The sequence below is a fragment of the Dermacentor andersoni genome, chromosome 6 (genome assembly GCF_023375885.2).
Source record: "Dermacentor andersoni chromosome 6, qqDerAnde1_hic_scaffold, whole genome shotgun sequence".
NCBI lineage: Eukaryota > Metazoa > Arthropoda > Arachnida > Ixodida > Ixodidae > Dermacentor > Dermacentor andersoni.
Window position 1 is genome coordinate 26,230,664 of NC_092819.1, and position 27,858 is coordinate 26,258,521.

Consider the following 27,858-nt stretch of genomic DNA (forward strand, 5'->3'; position numbering starts at 1 on the left):
TCTACAGAAAGCATGGAACGAGGGCGGCTCCACACATGACCGCGTTGGGCACTCGCATGCCGTCGAAGAGTATAACAACTACTTGTGTGTTCTTAATTCTTCTGACTTCTAATGCCGTAGGGTTTCTTGGGTTCAGAATCATCCTCCTAAGGGCTCCTTGGTCAAATGAAGGGTCGATGTTTCTTATTACACCTTTGCACGTGTCATCAGGGACAGAAATGTAGGCTGACACCTCAAAGGCGCCGAGTTTAGTATGTATCTTGCTGATTCTTGCATATGCCCTCGCGTTTTGATCGTGAGGGGTAGAGATAACCAAAATGTTATGCATCTTGTTGGGGCACATGGTGTCCTCGGCAGTCTGCTGTTCCGTCAAGGCCGCCGCCATGGCCAGGGCTTGGGCGAGGAGTATGATATCCGTTTTGGAAACGTCGAGGCCTCCCTTGGGGCGCACGATGATTTTCATTTGGTCCTTGGGTAATTTCGGTAGCCTCGAGGCTGCCGTTACCTGCTTCATGAACCTTTTGGCCGGTGAGTTGGCCGTGTGGCTGCCAGCCGACATATTCTTGGTGACACGTTGCCCGCCATATGACAGCGTATTCGTTGGTTGTTTTCGTTTGCTGCCGAGGGCGGTCGTCTATCCCGCTTCATCGAGCTCCTCCGGGGCGATTTCCATCCCCTCGACGACTATGGTACCAGGCATGATTTATGTTGGTCAGTAGTTTGCTTGGCACGCCGGTCGTCCGCACCGGCGGGGGGGTTAGGCCAACGCCTTCTCGCGCTGTCGCGCCGTGAGTAGGCGTAGCCCGTTAGGGTTGTGGGAGATAAGAGGTTCTCCTCCGTACTCTTGGGACAAAGGAACGACAACACAGTAGTGCAAACAGTCACAAGGGCATTTATTGCACCTTTCATAGATCAATGCCTGCTAGCCGAGTGGCTATCCACAAAACATGCCGATGGGCGCGCGACAAATCTAGAAGTCCGACTCACCGCGAGCGAGCGAATATGTTCGCCCCATGCTGGATCCCAACGCCTGGTCGTTCGCGTGTTCGGTCACGCCAACGGAGGCGCGCTCGAAGGCCGCCACGCGAGGCGGTCTCGCAGAAGCATGGGTCGCCGCGCGCGCGTGGGACGTCCACCCGTGCGCCCGACCCGCCGGGAAAGAGGGTCGCTCCACCCGCGGCACGGCACGTCCCTGCTGCTTTCCTGTCTCCAACCCAAGAGGCCAAGCGCCTTCCCTTTCGGCGCCCGAGTAACCCCGCCGCGACAGTCGCGCCATCTCTCGCACCGCGCTTGTACCACGCCGCGGGCGCCAGGCCACGCGAGCCGTGCGGGAAAACAGCATATCAGGGGATGCGCTATGCGGGAAAAACATCAGGGGAGGCGCGAGGGCCGCGCAACCCCACATCCCCCCAACCTTAAATCACTTCTTATTCCGGCGAAACATGTGACACGGTCTAACATCAACACGTGCTTCGCGAACAAGGTGGTACATGCAACAGTGGCCGCGCCGGGGAAATGTCCACACGCTGTCCGTAACATGCGAGCCGACTGTCCTTGGGGTACACCGCTGGCGTCCGCCGGTCACAGCAGCAGCTTTGCAGACTCGACGGCATCAAGTATCTGCCACCTGAGGGCTACAGCAACGCAAGCCCGACGCTCAAAGCCGGCGTGTGCAACGCTGCCTTGATCGTCAACCTTGGCGGGAACTTTAGCAAACGGGCGCCCGAACCCTTCGGGCGTACCTAGGTGCCAGCATCAACGTACGGGGGGCTTCTTAAGGGGAGGAGGATGTGGGGAGCACGCGCGCCCATCTTCCCCCGCGCCGTCGCGTCGAGAGCCGGCATAGACGGGGGAGAGGCGCACTATGCCCTCTCCCGATTCTCCCTCGCTCTCGCGACGCGCACGCGCCCTTCCTCCGCGACTCGCGGGCAGGCAGCTGACGGGCGAGGAGGACATTCCCCTCGCCCAGCTAAAAAGGGACAAAACAGCGCGACCGGGGCAGACCCTCTCTCTCTTGGGACGCGACCCCTTGGACTGCCGGACTGGAGTACCTGCTGCTACCCGTGAGTGACCACGTTGCCTGACTATCCCGGGCAACGAGGCGAGACTATTTATTACTATTACGGAGAGGACGTCCCTCTGCGAGTGTTCGCGATTGCTAATAGCAATAAACGTTGTTACCGTTGACACCGCTGGTTGCCTTATTCGTCCGAACCCGGCGTAGCCGCGATTTCCGCGCTACGGGTTGGGAGTACCACGAAGCGACTGCGTGGGGCTAGATCCGGAGCTCGCCTTCAGCCCTAGCCGCACGCAGAGTGGAACCCCCACAGGGTTGGCGCTCTCGCGGCGTGGTCGGAGATTCAAGAGGTCACAAAATGGTGAAAAGTCCACCCACCGATAAGAGTCCACTATTTGCGCCATCCTCGGAACTTGCCGCTTCATAAAAGGTATACTTTCCGTGGGTCGGCTTCGCAAAACAGCCAAAAACCTTGGAAAATGGGAGCCGATGGCACGTCGGATCCGCACTACACTGCCGCAGGTCCACGAGATTCATTTTTTTTCGCAAATATAAATAGGCGTGTAGCCTGTAAAGTGCTTATTTCGGGACTTGCGGTTTGTGGTCTCCTTGGCATGCATTTCAGCTTTCAGCTGCTCAGATACGTGACGGTGCGGGATCCTCCCGTTATCCTCATAATTTTTTTCCTTGTTAGTTTCTATTTTTTTTTTTACGATGAACCAAAGCTACCTAACTGACAGTAAGTTAACTACACACATCGTTGTTATCAATTACCAGTGACAAGCTTTAAAACACTGTCTTGTCGCTCTTTGGCCATAACTGGCCTTTCCGTTATCAAAATTCATACGCCATCGTCATGTATCATTACTGCCATTTCTTATTGCTAACGAGTGTCCAATATATCATGCGATAACCAATGTTTGACAAAGGCCCGGCTTTGAAAAGAAGTCAGTGTACACAAATATCGCGGATGTGAACTACAAAGCGAACTAAAGAATATATAAGCCGGTGAAATGATTAAGGCAGTGCCTTCTCAGTCAGTCAAGCACAAGGGGCTGAATACCCCCCCCCCCCCCCCCGCACACACACACAAACAAAAAAAGGAACGCACGTGGTCCGACGTTGACCTTGAAAGGGCTTCCAGGCACGGGTCGTCCTGCGAACAGGACGTTCACCTGGTGCGGCCCTTCCATGGACGGCACGTACTCGCAGTGGTGCTCGTCCTCGTTGGTCTTCTTCACGCGGCACGGGAAGGCGTTGCGGCCGCCCTTCGGGTCCACGATCTCCACCTCCACCTGGCCCTTGCCCGCAGCTGCGTTCGACAAGAAATCACTCACACATCCATGGTCTCGCCAAGGATGCACAGCCAGTGCAGTCGAATACGAACGACCCCGACCGTAGCTCGTAGGATCGAGCATACAGTTTCTAGAATTTAGAGAGTTTATAGCGTCACTTAACGGGGAGAAAAAAGAAGTGGCAAGTCGAAAATGTCGTGTCAGTACTCATTTGAGACCTGCGCACCGTTAAATAGTAAACCCTCTTTCAGAAAGGTGTAGACTTGGGTTAGTATACGATAGGTGGCTTGGTCACATGCTAAAAATAGTGCAAAAGGTGCTCGCTCGAGTGTGTGTCTCGCGCTATCTTCAGTACATAGACAGTATTAGATTTTGTTAAACAGGAACTAGTTCTCGAAAAGAAACAGGTTGTTTGATTTGAACGCTGCCAAGTAGGACGATGACAAAATGAAGAAGACGCACGCATAGCTCTGCGCGTATTGTCGTCTATGTCCTTCTATATCCAAATCAGAACATGCTTAACTAATCTAAATTTCTAACGCCGCATAGGGTCAGTGGAGATCGTGGAATTGGGGTAGTAAGGAAAAAAAGAGGGAAGAATAGAGAGTGATTATATTAGGATGACCAATACGCTTTAGCTAGGAAGGGCTGACGCGGTGAAAATAGGAAGCCACTTATAGACCGAGGATCCTAATTAAGTGCAAAGGGAGGTGGGGCAAGAGGGGGAGGGTACAATTGGGACTTGCGAAAGTTGGTAGTTGTTTGTTTTGAAAGCGGGACTGGCAGAACAAATACGAATCACGGAAATGTGTCTCGTGTTCAGCACGCTGGTTCTGCTTTTTATTTGGATATAATTTTTTAACGCACGACTCAGGCCATCAGGAAACAGATCACTCATTTGAGAAAAAGCACGCTTCAAAAATTTCGGTTAGCGCCATTTTCAGTAAGCGCGGAGTGGCCGTCACGAAGACAACTACCCTTGTCGAAACGTTGGCTTCATTCTAAAGGCTTCCCTTGTTCGCACCCCGTCAATCAAGAAATGGTGCAGCTCGAATGGTTCGCGCACCTTTGCTGAAGACGTCAAAGTAGGTGGGAACCCCAGCGCTGACGCCCGTGGGCTGCAGGCCTGGACCGACGGCCTTGACCTTTGTCGGGTCGCCGGCGAAGCCCTCGACTTTGACGGGGAACGGACTCTTGGGCACCGCCTTGCCGGCGAACTGGACGTGGACCTTGTGCGGTCCCTCCTTGAGGGCGGTGTACGTGGCGGTGTACGTCTTCGCCTTGTCGTCGTTGTACCGAATGTCCACCTGCGACGCAGTACTCAGTACTTCAGAGAGCACGTGACCACTACCTACTAGTTAACATTTCTTCAGAACGTCAGAATTTCGGCTTGTTGGTTGAACGTCTCGAACTTAAAACAGCGCAACAAATGACAGTGATAGAAGAGAGCGCGCACAGCGCTGTCTTCCAACACTTTATTCCGGAAGAGCAGCCGTATATAAACAGAGCAAAAGAAAAACAGCAAAATAAAAAGAAAGACTGATGTGAAGTCATGAATTTGCTGAATTAAATATTGATGGGCTAGTCGGTCAGCTACGATATTGAAGCAGCGCATTTAAATCTGACACGTTTTACGCACGCATGAGAAAGGGCATACACAGGTGCCTGTGTTCGTCCTTTTTCATGCGTGCGTGAACGTGTCAGCTTTAAGTGCGCTGCTTCAATATCGTGAACTCATGCAGGGTCACTACCGCCACTGACGTCACTGGCGCTGTCCACTAAAGGGTTACGGTATCTGGGAGTCAACGGCGGCAGTGACACGACATGGTTTCGCATCACTTATTTTCCTGCTATTTTCGTTTGGTCTGTTTATACTATGCTTTCTCTTTACAAACAAAGAGTCTCGTAGGTTAGCGCTGTGTGCGGCCTCTTCTGTCCCTGTCTGTTGTTGCGCTGTTCTAAATGAAAAACTTTTTTCGCTTTTTTCTTGTAACTACTCTCGGGAACTTAGTACATAACGAACCGTTCCTGTTTCATCCCAGTATGTTGTGGAAGGTGACCCTCGCTTTTTTCTTGTAACTACTCTCGGCAACTTAGTGCATAACGAACCGTTCCTGTTTCATCCCAGTATGTTGTGGAAGGTGGCCTGTTCAAGAAGGAGACGCGTTTCGCTGAAGCTCCAGAATATCGAAATTTCTGGGCTTGGCATCTATCGAGAATGTTTATATGTACAACGCGGGCAGTAACTTTATTTTATACACATTGGGCTTCTGCCAAAATAATGTCTTCCCTGATGTGAAGTTTCAACCGTTCTGTGGAGATGACGCACATGGTATTCATTGTGACGCACACAAAAGTAAATGTAAGTGGTAGATCCTGTAAATGGCGCCTGCCACCTATTAATCATGAGCGACTTAAAGACATAATCACAAAAATAAACGGCTTTTCACTGTATGCACCCATGTATGTCGCTCCATCGGGACTTCATATGCTCGTTTTAGGTCTCCTCTCGTGCTTTCTTAGCTCAACTTGTAAAGTTCTTTACTGTTTTATTAAGCCCTTCCATGCGTGCACGCTATCATGGATTCTGACTAAAAATGGCCAAGCTTCTTTACTGCCGAGTTCTTTACGTAAGACAAAATGGACAATAATTTAAGCATTTAGTTTACAAAGTTTCAATAATTTATTGCCACAGCAAAGCTTAGGAGCACCGTACAAGGAAATTGCAAGAAAAAAGAAAATCGTCGTCGACTAGAAAAATGAAACTACAGAAGCATTGAAAGTTAAGCTAGTCGGCATGAATTCATTGCTGCTAAACAGCGCAAGGAAGCACACTTGGCGACAAAAGGACAAGGCGAGGCGCTGACCGTTGACTTACGTTTGTGAAAACGAAAATGCAAAAATGAAGATCGCGATAACATTGAAATTATCGTGGACGAGCTTAGCTCTCCCTTGACCACGTTGTTGTCATGCTGCAACGCTCAGGTGAGCCCAGCTCGTCCCGAAGAGGAGTACCTGCTTCCCTGTCGTCAAAAAAAGAACAAGAAAAAGAAAAGAGAAAGAAAAGGCGAGAACGCGGATGCGCGATGCTCACGGGAATCTGCTGTCCTCCCGGCGCATCGACGTGCGACTTGACCTCTCCCTGGCCGGCGCTGAACGTCTCCACGGTGAAGGTGGTGGGCGCGCCGACCACCACTCCCGTGGGCTCGATGCCGGGCCCGTAGCAGCGCACTCGAGCAGGGTTCGTCTGCAGCCTCAGGGGCGCCTTGTCCTTCAGCTTGGCGTTGGGGAACTGCGAGGAACCGAAGCGGGGGCCCCGCCCGATTGGTCACCAGCAACGACCCTCTGGCATTGCGCGAGAGCCTGCTCTCAAACTGGTGTACGCGGCGCAACGGGGAAAGGAAGAAACGGCCGAGCCGGCCAAACAAGGAGCAACTGTGTAATGTTGCGCTGTGCCAGTTTGGAGAGTGAAATACCAACTCTCGTGGACCTCAACACTGGTGGATTGTCCTCGCTGCTCCGCAGTGTGGACGAAGTCAATGGAGTGTGCCGTATGGCCGCTGAGGTGTAAAGCCCTTCATTAGAGTTCACTAAAACGAAAGCTGAAATTAAGATGGCAGCGCAGCGTTGGCACATTTCATAAAAATAGTAGCAGATTCTTTCTCGAAAAAAAAAAAAACTAGTAGAAATCAAGAGATTCTTGGTGCTGATAAAAGAGGCATTTTTAACGAAGCTGTTGCGGGAACGGGTACAGTGCTTATTGTTTGCTCTACATACTGTGACCTCCAAAATTCTTCACGTGGTGCGTGGTTAAAAAAAAAAAATCCACACGGTGCTCAGCGAACCTGGAACACCACAACGATAAAAGGACGCCTTGTTCCAACTTTCAAACCAGTTTTGCAAGAACCTATGATGACATCTGGTACCTGAAGTATGGAAGTGATCAGTGTGCTTTGGACTATGTCCCAAAACGAAAAAAAAAAATAGCAGATGTCGCTCATTGCTCGTACGCTGTAAAAGTTGGTCGCGCTTTAACAGTTATCTACTGAATTAGTAGTTAGATTTCGTAGAAAGCAGTAGAAGTAGTATAACAATTTTTAAAATTAGTAAATACGGTTGATTTTATTACTGCAAGACGCCAAAAATAAGTAGATTCTAAAGCTTTATCACTGAATCACTAAACATTTTAAATAATCAGTAGACCTACTGATAAATCAGTAGCTGTGACAACACTGTGGCAACATTGTGGCAACACTGGCCGTGCTTCAACTTTACAAGCTGGAGGGGTCGAGGTATAGATACTGATATGTATCCTGTAAATGAGTGGCTATACAGACCATTACCGAAGTTTTCGTTGTGCAGGTAATTTTTTATTGACAAGGCAACTTTAGAGAAAGAGAGTGGCAAACAAAAGGAAAAGGGAAAATAAAGCAAGGCGATTAACCAAATGTATGTCTGGTTCGCTGTTTTACACATTGGGCAAAGGGATGAAGGAACGGAAAGGGAGAAGTAAGGGAGATGCGTGCGAAAATGTACTGCATATCACGTCTGCTAATGATCACTTATGTCAGTTCATTCGAACAACTTCAGCAACGCCTGCGTTGCTTTTCGCAACGTCAGAACACCACACGGCATATCCAAATTGTTAGTCCACAGGATGGCGCCGTACTGTGTAGGCTTAAAACTGAATGTGAAGCTGGTCAAGACACACACACAAAAAGCGTCTTTGTATTTCCGCGAGACCGTTTGTCCATATCTTGCATTTTCTTGACTCAATTGCAGAGACAGTACAGAAGCTTCGAGGTGGGTCTAGACTTGAACGCGGAGTTCAGGGGGCGCACTACAGCTAGCGACCGGCTCGGTTACGATATCACATCGCTTTCGTCGATAATCCCACACGGAATGTGTTACATAACTTTAGCCTCTAGGGAGCTAAATTTGTGCTGGCACATCACCGCTTTCTGTAGAGGGAGAGCACTGCATCGAGTGCTTGGTACTGAACTGTTTTCATTGTAAAGTTAATGTAACGCCGAGAAACATTGCGCGAAAAGGCACACCTTTTACCGAAAAGCAAACGAGGAACACGCGTTTAACTATATGCTACCGCATATCTGCAACGAAAGAGCGTGTGACACGATGCCCGAAACAGTGAAATGGTTGAATCAAATTTTACATCTACAAAATTTGGTATAAATGATGTTTATAATAAGCAGAACACCAGGAAGAACTGGTCGCTTTTTTCATTTTAATACAAGTTTTGAGTTACTGGAGCCATTGCTACCAGAAAAGCCATATTATAAATAAATTACTAGTTTTAGGGGTCCTGAACTTATCGGCATGGGTTGCCCCGTAATTTGCGTTATGCTTAGGAGATTAACTATGTCATACGCGTGTGTTGGAGCAATCGGCGTTTCCTACGTTTTCTTTTTTTTTTTTCAGACGTTTCGAGAAGCACCTGATGATCCACAGCATATACCGAGCGCAAAGCGGGAGAGGAGTGAGGGATGGGCGACGACAGAAAATCAGCCAGGAGCCAACATTTAGAGAAGTGGGTTACTTGCCTTCGCCCTGTGCCAAAATTTCGACAAGAAGATATGTCTTTAGTGGGCTGTCTTCGTTCAGTCGACTGAAAACCGATGCGTTTGTCAAAACGTCGGAACAGGTTCGAGCCTGAGTCTTCAAACTCTGCCGAAACACGTGTAGATCAGCGTCTGCAATGTGCAACGTTGACTTCGATACATCGCGATGGAAACACGCGTTCCAATTCTCTTGTCTGGAATTGATGAAGGAACAACCCTGGGCAGGCACACTTTCCGCGGGCATTACTTTCATGTTGCTTAGTTGTCCGAGTGTTCGCCGCAGGAACTTAAACCGTGTCGTGAAACAACATCCTTCGCTGCAGCGGTGAACCGCGCGTATTTCAACACTTGAACTGTGATGAACAATCTAACCTATAGTCACGAACCTTGTATATGAAATGTAGATAGTAATTTTTCATCTCCTATATTCTTTCAGTTCTCTTCCTGTTCTTATCCTCATATCCCTTTCCCTCTGTGGACGCCGTTCAGTTGTCAGCTGCTTGGGCCAGGCAGTCACAGTGAGGCCAGAAGCAATTTCCTTACTTGTTAATCGTCGCATAGTTTGTCAGTTCAGCTCTTACTACGTTATACGAAAGACAAGCTATGCCAGAACGTGCATTCTAGCACACGAGAGTCGCTGTCGATCACGTTTCTAGCGGACGAGCAGGAAGGCGGAGCAGGGGACGCATACCTGCGAGAGGTAGGTCATCATGGACAGCTCGTCCACCTTGGGGTTGACCATTTCCTCAGGCGTGACGAGCTGGGGCACGCCCAGCCACTCGGAGGCCAGGTCCATGGCTTCCTTGGCGTTGCGCTGGGCGTTCTTGGGGTCCCAAGTGGCCCAGTCCGGACACAGGCCTGGCGCGAGAGCGTCCACCAGGGCGCCGACGGCCTGCAAATCGACGGGGCATCGGTGAGACCCTAGAGTGTGTTCGAATTCGTTCAATCACGAGGACACTCCTAAATCTGGGTGAAGACGAGTGCAGGGTCAGCTGCAACCTCTTGCAGCAACACAAACACTGCGCGTCTCTTACAAAAGACAGTGCGGTGACGGCAGACTAGCGCACACAAGTGTTAGCTTTTATACAATGTGTAATGGTCTGCGCCAATGACACTTAAATGAGCCGCCTTCGCTTTAGGAGGTACAGTCCTCTTTATGAATTCATTTAAACCCTAGGCGGGTATCTTGTTAACCTCCCTGCCCTTTCCTTTCTACCTATCTCTGCCACTCTTGTTTTCATAATAATTAAAAATTATCTTTGTTTGTTCAGTTAGTGTCGGAACTAATTTTTTTAGTCACTCACTCACTTGTGTACTAGCAGGGATTTTTCCACATGTGCAGTCTATAACCTCACTATAACCTCTCGCGGCTGTTTGTTGTATAATTCTCGTGCTGGAGATTCCCGTCAATGAACCTTATTTTAGCGCAGGAACCAGGAAATTACCGTCTTTAAACGCAGATCTGGTGCTCCACTTTATACTGACGCACTCTGTGCATCTGTGAGCAATATATAGGGAACGTTCGATATTGCACTTAAGAAGCCACGTAGGACTAATATCTATGTCGAATGTACGCTAAAACCAAATTTATTTTTCCTTGTCATTTTGCTAACGGTTGTACATTCGTCCTTCTTCGTTTCGGAGTCAATTGTTATAGCTGTGAAACAATGCCTAAATTGAAGCACCGTAAACAACAGACATTCGGGCATACAAATTTCGATGTTCGTAGATAAGCATGCATTATTGTCGTTAATAAACTACTTCTCATGGCTATTCGTCAAACAAATCCAGCACGGATAACAGAGGACGATACTTAGGTTCCGAAGGAAGTATTAGCCTAGATCACGGCGTGAACGTTTATTGTCATTTTTCGTCACCAGCATTACCTATGTCATCACTAACCTGTACTCGTTGAATTTTCGTCCGCTGCTTGGTATATGACTTGGGTGCGATACTTAATGCGTAATATGTGCTTCTACTAAAAAGCATCTTGTTCTCTGAACCTCCTGAGGGCCAGAGAAACACCAGACAAACGGTGCTGGAAGATTACCGCGCGTTTCTCGATTGACGTTAAAGAGATCCGAATGCTACATTTTCACACACGACAGCTCTGACGTAAAGGTGACTTTAGTTTTCTTATCTGATTGTGCCTACATTTCGATGATCCTGCTTTTCGTCTCGTGATGATGCCTGTGGTTGTTTATAACTAAACATCCCGACAATACTGCAATAAGGGTGCACTAGGCATCACTGGAACGAGGCGCACCATCGTTTGAACACCGTTAATGAAGATTCATGTTCCTAGCGTCGCAAGTGTCCTGTCTCTTCATTAAAAACATGAGAGCCTGACAAAGACACCAGCTAGCCTAACTAGAATTAAGTTCCTCTATATTCTCAGCCCTTGGAAAGGTCGTACGTCAAGCGCACATGCGCGGACCCTCAGACCGATATACATGACGTCACAGACCTGTCCGTCGTTCCAGTCTGAGGTAAAATTGTTGATGGGCTTGTCGGGCAGCTTGCTCTGGATCCACCGGAGCAGGCGCTGCTTGGGCGACGGGCCGCTCTTGTCGAAGGCCGAGTCGTCGTCGCCCTCCCACATGGGCAGCGAAATGGAGTAGTGCAGAATGAGCGTCCATATCAGGCCCAGGATCAGCTTAAGCTTGCAGTCCACGATGTCTGAACTGTCTGCAAGTGACAAGCATGAATGTTGACGGTCAGTCGGTGCGTCTTCGACTTCATTTTGGCACGCACACCGCTAACCCCTCGTCCCTAGGGAAGGGAAAGGCAACACTCTATGACCGAAGACGAAACGCAACGATGGGGATCCCGTGAGTGACGAAATAAAAAAAAAAAAGAAAATGATAGGCGTAACGTTGAATGATGGGGAAAGAGCTGTGTCGGTTAGGGAGCAAACGTGAGTAGCTGATATCCCAGTTGAGATTGAGAGGAAAAGGAGGCCTAGCAACACCCCGTGCCCGTACTAGGTCGTTTGACGCTTGCCAACGTCTAATTAGCACCCTCTCGAACGCAGAGGACAAATTCGGAAGGGAAAACAAAAATATTCGAAAATAGCGAAAATGCCAAAACTTGGCCTCTCAACTCGTATCACGCAGAACGAATAAGAATAAAGTTTTAAATAAAAAGAAAAGGAGGGGTTAAAAAATAGACGAGGGGCAAGAGCGAGCACAGCACGCACAAAATACACATGAAGTCAGACCGTCTACACAAAATCTTGACGAGTCATTCCATGTGTAGAATCTTTAAGGTCAGCCTGTATAGCATTCCACTCTTTGTCCACTGCTTCTTGTAGACTAAGAAAATAATCCGTTAGTAAGCTTAATTACAACAAATACAAAGCCAATAGCATTGTTAACCGTACTTTTTAAATTTTTTTCTTTATTTCAGACGTACGGTACATACACATACATCAGTCTCAGGGGGTGCGGCAAAAAGCACATAGTTTGCCTGATACATTTTGCGCTGTGCACGAGGCGGCAGGCAATCGCAGGGCATCAAAGTGCCTACGAAATACCCACATAAAGTCTATCTATATTTTGTACGGTCGAAAGGAGAAGTCTACGTAACTTCGTCACGTATCCAATAGTACATAGGCTGTTTCAGCAAGGACCGTTCTCATTTTTCGGCTGTGTAAACAAAGTTCCCGTAAGGTCACCAAAGGGCGAATTTCGTCGTCGTGTTGGTCAGTGACTACATTTATAACTGCTATACTATTATTACTGCGCAGATACAATTTCTATAACGATTTTTCTGAGGGACCGTTCTAAATTAACGTTATTACCGCACTTTAGCTCACTGCAGTCGTCGCTGTAAGCGCTGCCATAGGCGAGAGAGAACGAGGGATGAGAAGGAAGGGAAGGAGGAGGTATAGAAGAAGGACTAAGCAACCTTAAGTGAAAGTGAGATAGGGACAGAGAGCCACAACAGAAAAAATAAAAGGCAAAATAAGGTGAGCCACCTTAGAAGACGGTGCGGCTGGTTCTCGCTCTTTCCCTCTCTCTCTTGCCTTTCTCGGCCCACGCATAGATCGCGTGCTTTCTGCGGATGCCTCCTGCATTCGCGTGGCGTTGCCTCTTCTGCCGCCTGTTCGAGAAGATGCTAAATTCGGACACGCGCACCGGCTCGAGCAGAGGCGAGGAACGGAGAGCGGCTGAGCGACGTGGCGGAAGCGGCTGTACACCGCCCGCCTTGCCTCGTCTTGGAGGGGAATCTGCAGAGCTGTCAGGCGGGAGGGAGCACGCCGAGGAATATTCGCTCACACTTCTTTCTCGCTCTTTCGGCTAATTTGTTTGGACCTTTCTCTTAATTTTCTTATTGCGGTTGCGGACAGGGAGAAAAATGTTTTAGTCGCGAACGAACCATCGCCGAGCCGACGCGGCAGTTACAGATTCTTGACCCTCCGTTTTTGTTCCCTTTCCCTATCCCTCCCTCCCTTCCTCCCTCCCTCCGTGCTATATTTACACTTCTCGTCTCAAACCAGCCGAATAACTCGTGTCGACAAAGCGGGTGCGAGACGGTTACAGTTGGAGTCAAGGATGGTGATGTCGAAATCCGTTTGTTCAAATATACTGAGCTTCCTTTCTTCCTTTTTCACAACCCAAGCATAAATGGAAAATTAGCCTTATTCTTTATTGTCCCGCTGAGTTTTTCGTTACGACATCACACTATTTGAACAATTAGCATTTAAGAGGCCGAGCTGGTGCTTTACAGCTGCCGGCATTCTTCATTAGCGGTGTTGCTTTGCGTGCTACGTACGTGGTAGTGTAGTTGCCTTTTGCATCGGTGTATTTGTTTGCACTGTTGGTACGAGCGTTATGTGGTAATACCATGCTGTTTTGACACTTTCGTTGTAATGTCGTGGTGTGTACGTTCACTGCAATCAAGCTAGTTTTTCTGCATTAACTATACGTGTGTATGTGTAAAAGAGAATACGAGTATAACGCTTCTGTTTCATGGAGCAGGGAGCAGTCCGGTGGCACATTCTCTAGCCAGCATCCCCTTATCATATAGGAACAATGAAAGGCCGGGAACACACGTCAGACAAATTTAACCATTGGGGTCGAAGTAAATTGAATGCGTTTGGGTAAGCAGAGACTGCACAAATACACTGGCGCTTTATTTACTTAAGTTCGCAATGTCACAAGAATAAATGCAATTATGGGCTTAATGTTCCCTGATGAACACACGGACTTTGAGAAACGCCTTAGTTGGGGACCTCCGGATTATTTTAAATCACCTTCAATCGCCTGAGGTTCTTTAACGAGCATCAAAAGCAGTTTACAGGAGTCTCTTTACATTCAACCTCTGTTGCAATGCTGCCGGCGCGGCCGGAAATCGAACCCTTGATCTCGGGCGAAGCAACAGAGCGCCGTAGTCACTGAGCATCTTCGTCCGCCGGCTTCGCAACGACAATATTACGCAACTGGTACTGACAGTAGTTGCGCTTCTGCTCCTCACACCAAAGCAACGCAGTGAAACCTCACGACCAGGCATCTTTGGTCGGAAATTTAAGCGCCGAGGTAGGTGTCAGTTAGCAAACGCGGCAGAAATGTTTCGCTCCGGACGAGTCTGCACTGACACCACGGGGATAAGGTCCATGTAAGGGGAAACGCTGTAAAACGTCACGCATTGCACGACACTGCCGATGTCTCCGCGGAGGTCGCAGCGGATGCGCGGAGAGGAAGTACTGCCGCCGTGCTGTGACGACATTGCAGCGACAGCACATCGAGCGGCAACCGTCGGGTCTGTCGCGTCGCGCTGTGGGCGACGGATGTGGAAATCGGTGGCGCCTGCAGCGTCGGCATGCCTGTCACTGCCGCGACATTATTCACACCTATACTGCGGTAACATCCTTCGCTTGGTCCGTTTAGTTTTTAACGCCTATAGAAGCGGATATATTTACAGAGACACAAGGCTGAGACGATGAGACTCAGAGTAGATAAATCTAGCAGGGAAATAAATATTGACAGGGAGCATACACAGACCCACGCACCAGACTTCTTTTTTTAAATAAAGGTGCAAGAATAAAACAAGGCGTTGGCTTGGCCTCGAAGGAGCGCAGTATCGCTCACCATGAAAAAAAGCTTTTGTGGGTTCTAGCCGTTTTACTTGCTAAAGTCATCGGGTTTGAGCTTGAGGCTCGTACTGACCAAAATAAATTGCGGCTGGTGTCGTTTGGGCGACCTGCCAAGCAAACGCGATTTTTGTTTTGTTTTGAGAAAGAAGAACGTTTTTAGGCTTCAGTCTTTCTCTGGGATGGAGTCGGACTGACTGTACACAGGGAGAATGTTGCAACTTTGGCACTTTATTTTCAACGGTGACATGTATGCTTGTTTCATTAGAACATGGCGAAGTTTGTTACGCCGAAATTCAGCTTCCTAGTCAACAGAGTACTCGCAGAAAAAGAAAAGGTCCTACAACCTTCTTTTATTCTTAAGCAGTGGCCTCTCGTATCATATCTGCAGGAGGTTATGAACCTTCGAAATGACGTTATGTGAGACCCTGAAAGCGTTCTAGCATACAACAACCACGAGACGTGCTCGAAAACAGGACACAGAGCTCCGGGCTTCATTCAAACGGAAAGCTTTCACAAACACATGACAACTAAAAGAAAAAAAAAATGTATTCGCTAACGGACAGGACCGCCTCCTACTGCGAACACCATAACTGTTTTGCTTGAGGCCAACGCCCTGAACTATTCCTATAGGCACTGCAACCCTGTTTGTCCAGAGTAGTGACGCGCTCTTGCAATCGTCCGCATGGAGAAAATGTCTGGTTGGCAGACTATAGAGTGAATTTGCTTCAACAGAGAACTCGCACCCTTGTGGTGAAACCTGCCCACCTAAACAATAAATTTGGGATACTAAGCAGTCGGCGCAAAGCAATACTCGGGGAAAGCTTGGTACAAGTTGGTTGGTTCACCACTGACGAAATATTCGTTGTTAACAAGATAACTTGCGCAAGACAGGACCAACCATCACTTGTGACTGTTTTAAGGTCACTCTTGCCTGTTTGTCTTTGTCGTTATCAGATTCATGCGGAGACCACAGGAAGCACGTGGAAACTTTCGCAAGAAACAGGCAAACAGCAAGTTCGCTTTTGTTCAAGTACATCAAATGTCCGCACATATTTTTAGGCAGCTGGGATCATCAAACTGCGAACAATCATCATCATCATCATAATCGTCGTCGTCGTCATCATCATCATTATCATCATCATCATCATCATCATCATCCTGGCTACGCCCACTGCAGGGCAAAGGCCTCTCCCACACTTCTACAACTAGCCCGGTCATGCGCCAATTGTGGCCATGTTGTCCCTGCAAACTTCTTAATCTCATCCGCCCACCTAGCTTTCTGCCGCCCCCTGCTACGCTTTCCTTCTCTTGGAATCCAGTCCGTAACCTTTAATGACCATCGGTTATCTTCCCTCCTCATTACATGTCCTGCCCATGCCCATTTCTTTTTCTTAATTTCAACTAAGACGTCATTAACTCGCGTTTGTTCCCTCATCTTATCCTTCTTATCTCTTAACGTTACACCCATCGCTGGAGAGTTGGCGTTTCCCCTAGGGGCTTTTATTTGTCAGGGCAAATCGACGCAAGTGGTCTGGCCGAAATCTTGGCTCCAACCTGAGATATACCTAGTCCGACCACTGTTGATCACTTGAAGTCTTCATCTTCGTCTGAACCTGTGGGTTATTGTTTAGCTAAGCACAAACTTATTATTACTTATTACTTACAACTTATTATTATTATTACAACTATTATTATTATTATTACAACTTATTATGACAACTTATTAAACTTATTACTTACAAACACTCTTGCATTATTTATACATTTTGCTTGCTACATACTGCAGACTGGCGGTATAAACAATGAAGGCATAAATATATTAATAGTAAAGAACCCAGCACATTAGCAAAAAGCAAGTAGCAACATGTTAGAAATACACCAAGGCCCAGTGACTTGCTATATAATTCGTAGTCAGGAGAAGTCCAATCACTAATGGTACGTAAAAAAAGAGTATTTGAATGTGTGAGTTTTGTCAAATATGAAGGTAGGGTATGCTGACGGTAATGTCGAGTATAACCTAAATACAAGGGGGTTACGTGGGGTGAAGGGTGAGGGCTAGCTTTTCGTTAAATTCATGACGCATTTTCTTTTTACTACTCTAAATGAGCTAACTATATTAGAGTTCATTAGTTGTAACGGCGAGTGAAACGTGGATAACGTATTGAATACGAACCGTTCAAATTCAACGCCTTTTCATATACGTTTCACGCAAGTTATGGAGACCATCCGCAGAGCCGACGCCTCAGCTGGGGTGGGCGTTGGGCAATAGCCCAACAACAAAAAAAAATATATACAAGTCGCGAGATGAATCACGTCTTTTCCGCCACCTGTTTGCGTTGACATCGTGTCGCGGTGTACAAAACCCGCTCGATTGGGTCACGCTCGCTACCGCACGTCGTCGTGGTCAGCGAGCCGTGTGACGAGTACATATGATGTGTGCACAAACCTACTGCACGGCAAACGTCTCTTATCTGCACACGGGCGTGCCCTTACAGTCCTCTCACGCGACGTCTCTAGTAACCGTCTAAAGTCTGAGCGCATCCGCGGATTCGATATTCTGCCTGATTCACTACAACGCACACTTGAAGAGTTGTCAAACGTTTGCTACTTCCTCGGCATAAAACCGCAAGACCAGAGGGCGTGGCCTCTCCTTTCAGATTCTCATCCGTTAAAGCTTTCCACCGGAACGAACATTTTTCGCACCGAAGCCCACGTATACAGGTGTGCGAGCAGGTGTCAAATGTTCGTAATCTCCTAGATGTGCAGAGAACGGGCTTATGCGTAAAGGAGAGTGCGAAGCTGGTTCCTGCATCGCGAGAACCGACTCCTCACTCTCGGCAAACAGATTAGCAAGTTAATTGTTTCCTGCCTACGTGCGAGAGCGTGCGAGCCCGGCGGACCGTGAAGCAGCAGCGACAGTGCTTGTGTGCAGGCCTGACGTGCATGCGTTATAAGGGCGAGGCCGCGTCGCCGAAGACACGCCGGCCAGAATTGTGGAAAGCTGCCAGCTGTCAGCGGCTGTGCCCGACCAACTGGCTCCGGGACTGGCTTGCCGGCTGGCCGAACCGCGAGGAAAAGCTCGGCTCTGCCGTTGTAATACCGTTGGAGCCACGGCGGATGGGGTCCTTGCCGTCGGGTCTTCTATCCTTCCTTCCTTTTATGTTCTTTTGTTGGCGCCTTTGCTTTTTCTTCCTTTCGTTCTTCTTTTCGTTTCTTCTTTCCTTCTTACTTTCCTATTCTTCGTCATCTTTCTTTTCTTCTTTTATATATATTTTTCGTCATTTTCATGTGCGTATCCTTCTCGTTCCTTAACTTGGCACCGGGCTGCGTTTCGTATGAACCGTGCGAGAGAGCGCGAACCGTCATACTTTCTTTCGTTCGTGCGCTGTTTGTGGATGTGGGTGCCGCCGTGGAAGCGCGCCGACTGAGACTGCGCAGGCCATAACGCACGCCACTCGCTGTCGGACGTTCCCCAAACAACCCGTGTGCGCGCAGTAGTAGATCACTAGACCTTCGCGCTGTCTCGGCTTTCTCCCCGTTGGGCCAGTCTTTTCTCTTTCTACGTTCGGAGCATATGAAACTGCTCGGAGAAGGAACTTCTCTTCGCCCCTTTCTTTCGCCTTCTCTCTCTTTTTTTTTATTCTGTCAGACGCTCTGGCTTAGATGAGGTGTGAAATCGGGTGACAGATGTGTGGCGAAAGCATTTCATCTACGAGAGAGGCAGGATGCAAAAATGAGAGGATAACGTGACTACTTGGTATACGGCAACCTATCGAAATGTTTACAACGCTATAACACTAACATGTGTCATACCAGCACCACCGACTCACTCAAACGTCGCTCTTCATACGCTTAACACTGGTTACAAAAAGCCCGAAGCCGCATTTAGCCCGCTGTTACACCTACTGGTATACAAGTATTCCATACGCGAACGTTTATTCTACTTCCTCCCGTAACTCGCCACACGAGCTAAACTAAGGTCGTCTAAACAAAGCCTGACGGAGCAGCTATGTGAGGTTAACCCGAATCCAAGTATGTTTATCAAACGTACCAAACATTTATACGCCACCGAGGCTTGTCTAAAGAGTGGCAGCAGCGAACCTTTCATCCATTGAGAACACAAATTGTTCTATTGCAGCGCCTTCTGTTAACCGCGCCGCTGTTCTCGCGAGACAAAGTACGCTAAGAACGCAGCTGAAAATACTGGCTGAGTTCAGTTGCATGCTCTTTGAAGCGCAACTTTTTACGTGAGCAGCATAGCCCGAAATCTATTTACGCAAATTTTACATTCCTTTTAACAAACAAACAAACAAACAAACAAACAAACAAACAAACAAACAAACAAACAAACAAACAAACACATTTGTGTTCATGTTAACTTTTCTGCACTCACTGCTGTTGTTGCCCTATATATGCACTCACTGCTGTTGTTTCCCGGTAGCGGCCTCTTGGCCCCGTCAACCTGTGGTCTTACAAATTTCTTGCGAGGGTGGCCTTCAACAATGTACTTTGTGCGCTTTGTAATTAAATCCTGACTCGATGTAGAACAAGACGTCCTCCAGACTGTTCAAGTTATGCAGACTAGTGGAGCTTGGTGAAGATGGTTTGACGTGAAGCTGATCCTGAAGTCTATAGAAAGATCATTCAGCTTGGCGAGCAATGCGTAAGTGGGACGTCAATATCATTGTCACCCAAACAATCGCAGTTCGCAGATGGGAATGCGCAGTAGAGCGAAAAAAAATTGTTGAGTATGTAAGTAGGTTTAGGTTTCTTCCTCCATCCTTCAACAAATCAGTCGTAAGTAGGACATTGAGTCTTTTCTATTTCTTACTTGTGTCCGTTCCGCTTGGCGCTTCATTCCTGCAGTCACGCTCAAATTAGTTCTGCCGACTTGGCTGCACTGCGAGCTGCCACGAGTACTATACGGACACGGCACCTGTACGCTTTGAAAGCATCCGCGAGACGCGCGTCTTTAGGCCTTAAAGCGAGCTGAACCGTTTGCAACGCGTCCCTACCCAATGTGCCAACTTTTCGTTTTCTTTTCTTTACATCACGGCGTGATTTAAGTCGCTCTTCGCCGAAGACCTTCGAGAGGACAGGTTTTTCCTTTCGCCGAACTCGCGGAAGGAAAAAAAAAACAAAATAAAGAACGACGGCCGCTTGGTGGTCGCACGGCGAATTAAACTTGCGGCAAAGGCAGAGAGCACGGCGTGTCGCACGCATTAGAGGAAACAAAATCAAAGGAACAAACAAATTACGAGAAAAAGAAAGGAGCACTCTGTGTACAAAGCACGGCGCGCCTCCGTATTTGGGTCAACGGCGGTTGCCCTCGGTTCGGAGGGTCACGGTCGCCGTCCGCCGACAGGACAGACTCGATGCGGCGTCGCACCGCTGACCAATCTGACTGGCGTTTAGACAGTGCCGCGTGACCTGATACACAAATATTTATGCAGTCTACGTGATGCCTGTGCGCGCCTTGTACACCGCTTCCTCGATTTACACATTTCTTTTTTTCCTCTTTCTAGCCTGCGGGCATATTCCGTAGAAATCTTCGAAACAACAGCCTTTTCAAAAGCTCAAAAGCAAGACGGCGAGACGGTTTCGATTCGTTCTAACGTGTGGAACGGCGCAAACAAACGGAGACGAATGGAAGAATACGCGACAACACGCCGCTGTGTTGTCGTGTATTCTTCCATTTGTGTCTGTTTGTTTTGCGCGCTTTCACACGTTACAATGAAAGCTGGAAGCTGTGTCCACAGATAATCTGTGCACAACGGAGTGAGTTGCTCCGGGTTAATTCTGACCACGCGGGGCTCTTTAACGTGCATCTACAGCGCAGTGCCCCGTCACTGCCCACGATGTCACTGCGGCATCGTCACGTGAGCAGCAGCAGCAGCTATTGAACCACCGCGGCTTTCTTTATCGCCGAGTAATCCGCATCTCGGTACACACTGAAACGTAGGCGTGAAAGGAAATAAATAAAGATTAAATTGCCAGCCCACTATGCGATGACCTTGTTGCAGTACATATATACACTTAAAAAAAATGTTTTTTAACTCAGTTTTTGCATGTGTGACCTATTCCGGAGCACGTAATGGCCCGCGTTATGCACTACCATAAGACATGGCTATGCAACCTCTGCTAATTCCTCAGTAGGAATGCAATTGCCGCATCACATTTGATGTCTCAATGTTTCAGGCATGTCCGGCAAATGGAGATCGCAAACAGCTGTTCGTAATACTGATGCAAAAGTGGCCCGCAAGTAACTTTCAAAAGTATGCATAATAATGTTTTCTTGGTAGTGCATAACGAGCAGATACGTGCTCCCAAATATACTCCGAAAAAATTTACAGAAATTCTGAGAATTGTCTACTAATGCGTAAGCATTCTTTGGCCCGGCTGCTATACCTCGCTTTCGCTTACTTATTTAGATAACTTATGCGTGTCTGCCCATCGCTACCAACCGTCTACTATTACACTATTATAATGATCACATGTGTTAACTTGACCAATTATGCATTGATTTTGCAGATATATCTTATCAACTAAGCCGAAATGCCGTCACAACCGTTCTTTTTTGCTTTCCTTTTTTGCCGCACCACAGCCTTACTTATTTTCCTCATAGTTTCCTTTTTTTTTTTGTTATGACCTTGGCGCATCGACGGCGACGTAACCAGTTTTCTTTTTCAACCGCTACCAATCACCTACTATTATAACGAATACACGCGTTAACTTGACCAATTATGAATTTATTTTGCAGATATACAGGGCTTCGCAGGACGGACAGATTTTTGCTCGCCCATCAAAACGGTGCGCCTGAGAAGCGCGCTGCTCCAGACAACGACAGCAAAGCTATCTGCCCCACCTCGCGTATCGATCGACTTTCAGCCTTCAGCGCCCTTTCGTCCGCACGGAAACGCGCGGACGCAGGTCGTGCGTGCCCCCAGCAAACTCCGGGCGACGAGTCACAGCCCCACTTGCTTCAGTCGGCTCGTGCATAACGAACCGCCACTTGCGGCTGGCACCGAAGGCGTGTGTGTGCGCGTTCGCAGCCAAGAGAGCCGGCCACTAACGAACTGGCCGCCCTGCCTTTCCGCGACAGCTATGTCCGGCTGACGTCCAGTTGCGCCGCGTGGTCTCAATAGCTGTCGCGAAAACGTGATCCAAGCGTATACAAAAGAAGAATCCATCTTTCTTTTTCGTCCTTTTTATCTGACGGGGCATTTGGTTACCGATTAAGATGCCGGTGATCGGCGTTCCTCATTCCACGAAAATGGTGCTATACTGTTACGAAAGGTGAATCGGGCTGCCGCGTACAACACGTGACCGCCTTTTCTTTTCTTTTCTTTCCTTTCCTTTCCTTTTTTTTTTTGTCGAGAATTTGTTCATCCTGCTGAGATCTGAAGACAGCTATGGGACATATTTTCTCTTCAAGCTGGTTCTTATCGTCTTCTTGTATGTTACGAAGGTGATAAAAATTTGTTTCAAGTTGAAATGTCACAGCTGAATGGCAAAAGCTGCTACTTAGCACGCCTATCCTGGCAAAACATTCAACTTAAAGCAATTGGAGACAAGCTCATCTAGTCGTGGATGATCTGAACAACTGGATGCGCCGGAATAATCTTAAATTCAATGGCATTCTTGAGGAAAAAAACTGAGAAATGGAATGACACGTAAACAGTGGCGTAGCTAGGTCGTCTGGCACCCGGGGCCCTTAGCTCTTCTGTCACCCCCCCCCCCCCCCCCCCCCGGGTGTAGTCGAGGAAGGCGAGGATGTCGTCGACAATTTTCGCGTGTCTTCAGACGTATATGACACCCCCCCCCCCCCCCCCCCCCCCCGCTACTGGCCCCGTGCACCCGGGGCCCACGGCCCCCCGGCCCCCCCTGTTGCTACGCCACTGCACGTAAACAAAAACAACAACTCATTAAGCAGTTTATAACAAACTCTTTGACTATTGAGCTTGGTGGAATTGAAAGGGTTTATAGACAGGAACTGCCGGTATTTGATCGCCCTATAAAAAGTTCAAATTGTTGAACTTTAAGGATAAAAGCAACACTCCGAAGAATTCATTTACGCTTAAATACTTTGGATCTGCGCTGGTATGGGTGGGAGAAGGCTTTTCATGCGCTAGGTAATTTTTCGGGCGGTACTATTTTGAATAGGCTCAGTTACTCGTATAATAAGAGCTGCGACAACGTTACGAAGCAATGTGAATGCCTGTTGATTATAATGCTAATGACGACTAAGAAAAAATTTCACTCAAGCTTTCTCACAACGGTGGTGTATTGCGAGCCATTGTGTTTATTGCAGAACGATGCATGGATGGTAGATTTACGACAAAAGCACCGTTCTGTTCTTTCTTTCTTTCGTTTTTTTTTTTTGTGTGCGCGCTTGTTTCGTGTAGGTCACATTCGCTCGTCTTGAATAAACTGGCGCCGACTCTCTTTGAAACCAACCACACCACAATCCTTTGCGGTTCTCAACCCGAGCCCACTGCGTGTCACAACGCTGTGCAACGTACGCTGATGGACGCTTTGCTTCCTTGCAGCCTCTTGTAGTCGCAGCTGCCAGTTCATTATAGGTAATTCGCGCGGAAGGAGTCGGTGCCGATTGATCCTCGCGCCCTCTGTACCAGGTGCCGAGAAGGAAGCGTACTGCTGTTGCTTCGCGACGCTATTGTGCCTGTCGTGACCGAGAAATTAGGATTCTATTCTCAACAGAACCGTCATCGGTATAAGAATACTACTACTAATAATGAATGGTGGGCCCACAGAAACAGTTATGTTTATCATGTATTCTCATTTTTGCGATAGCAAAAAGAAAAGAAAAGAGGAACAATAGGTGAATATATAGTTTAAAACAAAGCACGTGTGAAGTAACGAAGCGTAAATGTGGTAAATATACACTTTTCCCAAGACCGCGATCTCATCGTTAGAAAGGCTTGTTTTTATACTGAACTAGCTACTAAAATAATTGCCGAATAGAGCTTGCTGGCTTGCATAAGCTAGGACTTGTTCTTGGCTATAGTCCAGTAAATAGCCTTGTTTTGGTCTAGTTTTTGGGACATACGCGGCGTAGCTGAGACGCGTCGATGCATCGATGGCCCTTTGGCGCACTTCGTTGATAACGACGTGAACGCATGTTTTCAGCAACACGCGATGGCATTCTTGCCGATACACAAAGGCCATTAAGAACAGGGCGATAGTGTGAGGCCCGGGGAGGTCAGGTCAAGCCTTATGTTGGGGGACGTTTTTACAACTACACTGCGCGTGAAGCAGTCGACGGTGTTCAAGGGTATCGAGCATTCTCGATAGTCGAGGACGTGCAGTTCACATTTGTGGACGTAACGAAATTCACTGAAAATTTTCAAATTCTCGATCTCTCATGCCGCTGTAAGTTTTTAGTGACGGTAAAGATGCAAGCAACGCGCTTAAGTAAGTTTTTAACAGACCAACTTAACTAGCCCCCGAACTATTTATTGTGCAATTTGTGAGGTTTGGAACGAACCCTACCCTTGTATAAGGGTGATCATTCTTAAATTTCCGAAAATTTCAAAAATCGCTTGTTGCAGATAACATAATTCCAGCGCTTGAGCTGGATTATTACTTGCACGAGAAATCGAAACACATATGCAACTAATTAACAAAATCACTAATTAATCTCTTCATTAGTTACTCTACAGCACATATTGCAATTCACGAATTCTAGCCGGTGAGCTTGCAAGGCGTATCGATTTGGAATGAATTTCCACAATGACACCAGTTTGGAGATATGCGCCATCATGCTCGCCGTAAAAATGCACTGTTCCACCATTTTTAAACAATACGCTCTTTTATGCATTGAAGCACGAAAGTAACTGTAACGCCCATGTACTTCGTCCCACAATTTGAGAAATAATAGCTCGAAATTGCGTGTTTAGACATAGGACGCCAAGAAGCTTCAGATAAAATGGCACGAAGCAGTGCAAATACAAAGTATAACTTGCTGTCGACAGTAAAAGTTCCCGAGGCACATATGACACATGAGAGGCTTCAGACAAGAGCCTTCACGAAGAAGTGCAAAGACAGCGGCCGCTCCAACTGTTGCTATCGAACGGCCGTGTATATATAACTTCCCATCGCAAGTAAAGGACGTGCATAGGCCTCAACGAGCAGCCGCCGCTTGCAGGTATTCAGCGCTCGCAGTTCGCGTGCGCCAGCAAACGCCTGAATGGCCATCGCACGGGCTCGCTGGCCAACGCGACCAAGGGCAACAAGCCAGACGCGAAGCTTATAAAAGCGAAAACTAAAATCAAGTTCGCCACGGCTTCGCGGCGACCGCTTTCTCGCTTTCGCTATGCCGCTCACCTCCTCGCTCGGCGTCTTTATTTTGTTGTTTTTCCCGGTCGCCCCAGACTGTTCTGTCTACGGCGGCTGCGGGGTCGCTTTGTTTTTCTTTTAAGTTGATGGGGGCTCGTAAAGAAAGGCAGCCGAAGCGTGCGCGTTCACATAGAAGCTCGTCGTCCGCTTTGCAGAGAAGGTATATACGGCCTATTGCTGCGTGGCCCGCTTTGCCTTGCGTTCCCTCGCGCCTTTGCTCGGCAGTTTGCAGACAGCGATGAGTCAAACGCAAAACAGGCGCGCGCCTGCCCGGGACGCCGCATTCCGCGTCAGTCTTGCATCGGGTTTCCGCGATCGCCGCCTAAGCGACTTCGTAAAAGGCACGCCCGCGCGTGAATCGCGATCCTGGCGAGGGATATGTGACGCGATGTTCACTGCGCGGTGTGATTATACCCTCGTCGAAAAGAGGAGGCGTGTTATTTGTACTACCGTGTGACGAGATGCACAATGGTGTATAGCCGACAGCTTTTTCGCAAATGTCTACTCTTTTGCCGGAGCCCCTCATTTCCTTGAGCGATAAGTCGCGTGCCAAAAGTCAAACGATTCGCCGTCCCACCAGTCGTGCCAAGAAATGCATCGAACGTGTTTTCCAACAACCTTCCAGCAGGTTTCAAAAGGTGCCAAAGCCCGAGTAGCCGCCTCTCCGACGCATCGTCCGGTGCATCGAACGGTCTTGACGCGCGCGTGTTTATTCACTTTAAAGAAGAAAAACATGGCACGATGCCGTTTGCGATTCGACGTACGTGGCGAGTATGGTGGGGATGGGGTGGCAACGTCATTGTTACAGGTGGGGTTAAGCGTAGTCATACTAAATACAGCATAAAACTAGTAGAACACAGGGTCTTACAATCGGAGTGGCCATTTTTCCAACACGCCACGCCTCGCATATAGGACGGCGCGTCATACCGGATGTATCTGACTTTGCATGTCTTCTGTGTGTTATGTGTCACGTATGCATCTCCTATGTTCTATGTATTCTGTGTCCTGCGTTCCGATAAGTGTGTCTCATAACCGCCTATTGTCCTCCGACTGTGCTAGGTCCATTTTTGACAACCGCCGAATTGCTGCCGACATGTCTGATATGTGTCTTCAAACTTCTATAGCATTCAGACTCGTCTCAGCACTATTTTACATCAACTCAAGTTGCTCCGCCATATAATCGATACGTGCCACTTGTTTCATCGATGCACTGCCACTGGGAAGCACGATCACTATTAGGCGTTCGGCATAAGGTGCGTGCATCTCACTCTCCGTCTCTTTGCGACTCACTAGCTAGCGCATCCTGTCGGTGCAAGTATAGGTACAGAATTATCCCGATGCGGTAATCATTTCAGCGCCTGCCTTGGAATATAGACGATCTAGATTTTATCTCGGCTCAAAGGAATTTATCTCTGACGACGGCTTGCTGTGAACGTGGTAACGTCGTTAACGACAAAAATGGATAGTTCGAAATAGCATATTGGCTATGGCCTGTAGAGCAAAGGTAATGACGAAAGCAGGCTTCTCCCCACAGGCACCATTACTGCGGAGAAGCTAGCTGTCAAGGCGTATGCTATATACGTGCAGACACGTTCGAAACCGAGTCGATGTTGGCGTATACAGACTATTACTTGCACTGTGGCTTGCAGGCATGACATACAGGGCAGGGAAGGTCAAACGTGGAGGAGAGATATTATTTGGGAAAGAGCTCGTGAGTACTGAACATGTTTATGGAAGTGAAACCTGTGTATCTCCAAAAGCCGGAGTCCCTTCGTCAGGAGGCGGGGGTGGTGGTGGTGGTGGTGGTGGTGAGGTTGCAGCAGGTGGTGTTAGCCTGGCATATGTAGCGGGTAATTGTTCCGCCTGAGCCTCCTATAATATGAGATCATGGGTGTGTCACCAGGTGCCGATGAACCCCGTGTCTCGCAGGAAGGCAATCAACAGTCGTTGCACTCTCTTCCTGATTGCCGCGGGCCCTCCGGGTAAAACGACGTATTCAAAATTAAGGTCCTGTGCGAAAAACCATTCTTTTGCAGGCTGTGGACCATCGCTTTTCTTTCTGTGTCGAACTGCACGCATACCCAAATGAAATGTTAGGTGTCACGGATATCACCACTGGAGGCACAGAGCGGGGTGGAAGCGCAACGTCCAGTCTTGAATAACCAAGCCGGAGTTCCGTACGCGGAGTCGGTTGTGATGCGGTACAACAGCGTCGCTTCCTCGCCAGTAAGTCAATGGATCACATAGGCTTGATGTGGAGTCTTGTGGACTGCCCTGAATTGATTGCGGATTGCATCCTTAGAATTCTGACAAATGTTTGGCGCTCTCACTTTTGGGACACATGTCAGCGCTAGGCTTGCAGGAGCGTCAGCTCTTTCGTTTCCTTCAATTCCTACGTAATGAGCGAGAAATGTAAAATTCCAATGGATTCCATGCTTTCGTGAGGACGTCATTCCCTCTAAGCTCTTCTCGTGGCACTTTCTTCAAATTTCTTGGGAGTGTCTGCTTCGT

At 48.2% G+C, this 27,858-nt stretch overlaps 2 protein-coding genes across 4 annotated transcripts in view; one reads left to right on the plus strand and one right to left on the minus strand.

The window, feature by feature from the left end:
* cher (filamin A protein cher) overlaps positions 1-27,858 on the minus strand; it is a 129,482-nt gene that overhangs the window by 79,093 nt on the left and 22,531 nt on the right. For both annotated transcript variants that reach the window (XM_050170412.3, XM_050170414.3), the window contains exons 3-7: positions 11,359-11,579; positions 9,583-9,783; positions 6,407-6,604; positions 4,379-4,619; positions 3,129-3,329 (exon numbers count right to left, since the gene is read on the minus strand). In XM_050170412.3, coding sequence (XP_050026369.1) covers positions 3,129-3,329; positions 4,379-4,619; positions 6,407-6,604; positions 9,583-9,783; positions 11,359-11,579 — 1,062 coding nt within the window. The remainder of the gene's footprint in view (positions 1-3,128; positions 3,330-4,378; positions 4,620-6,406; positions 6,605-9,582; positions 9,784-11,358; positions 11,580-27,858) is intronic.
* LOC126521752 (uncharacterized) overlaps positions 1-27,858 on the plus strand; it is a 136,668-nt gene that overhangs the window by 62,912 nt on the left and 45,898 nt on the right. The gene's annotated exons all lie outside the window — the stretch shown is intronic.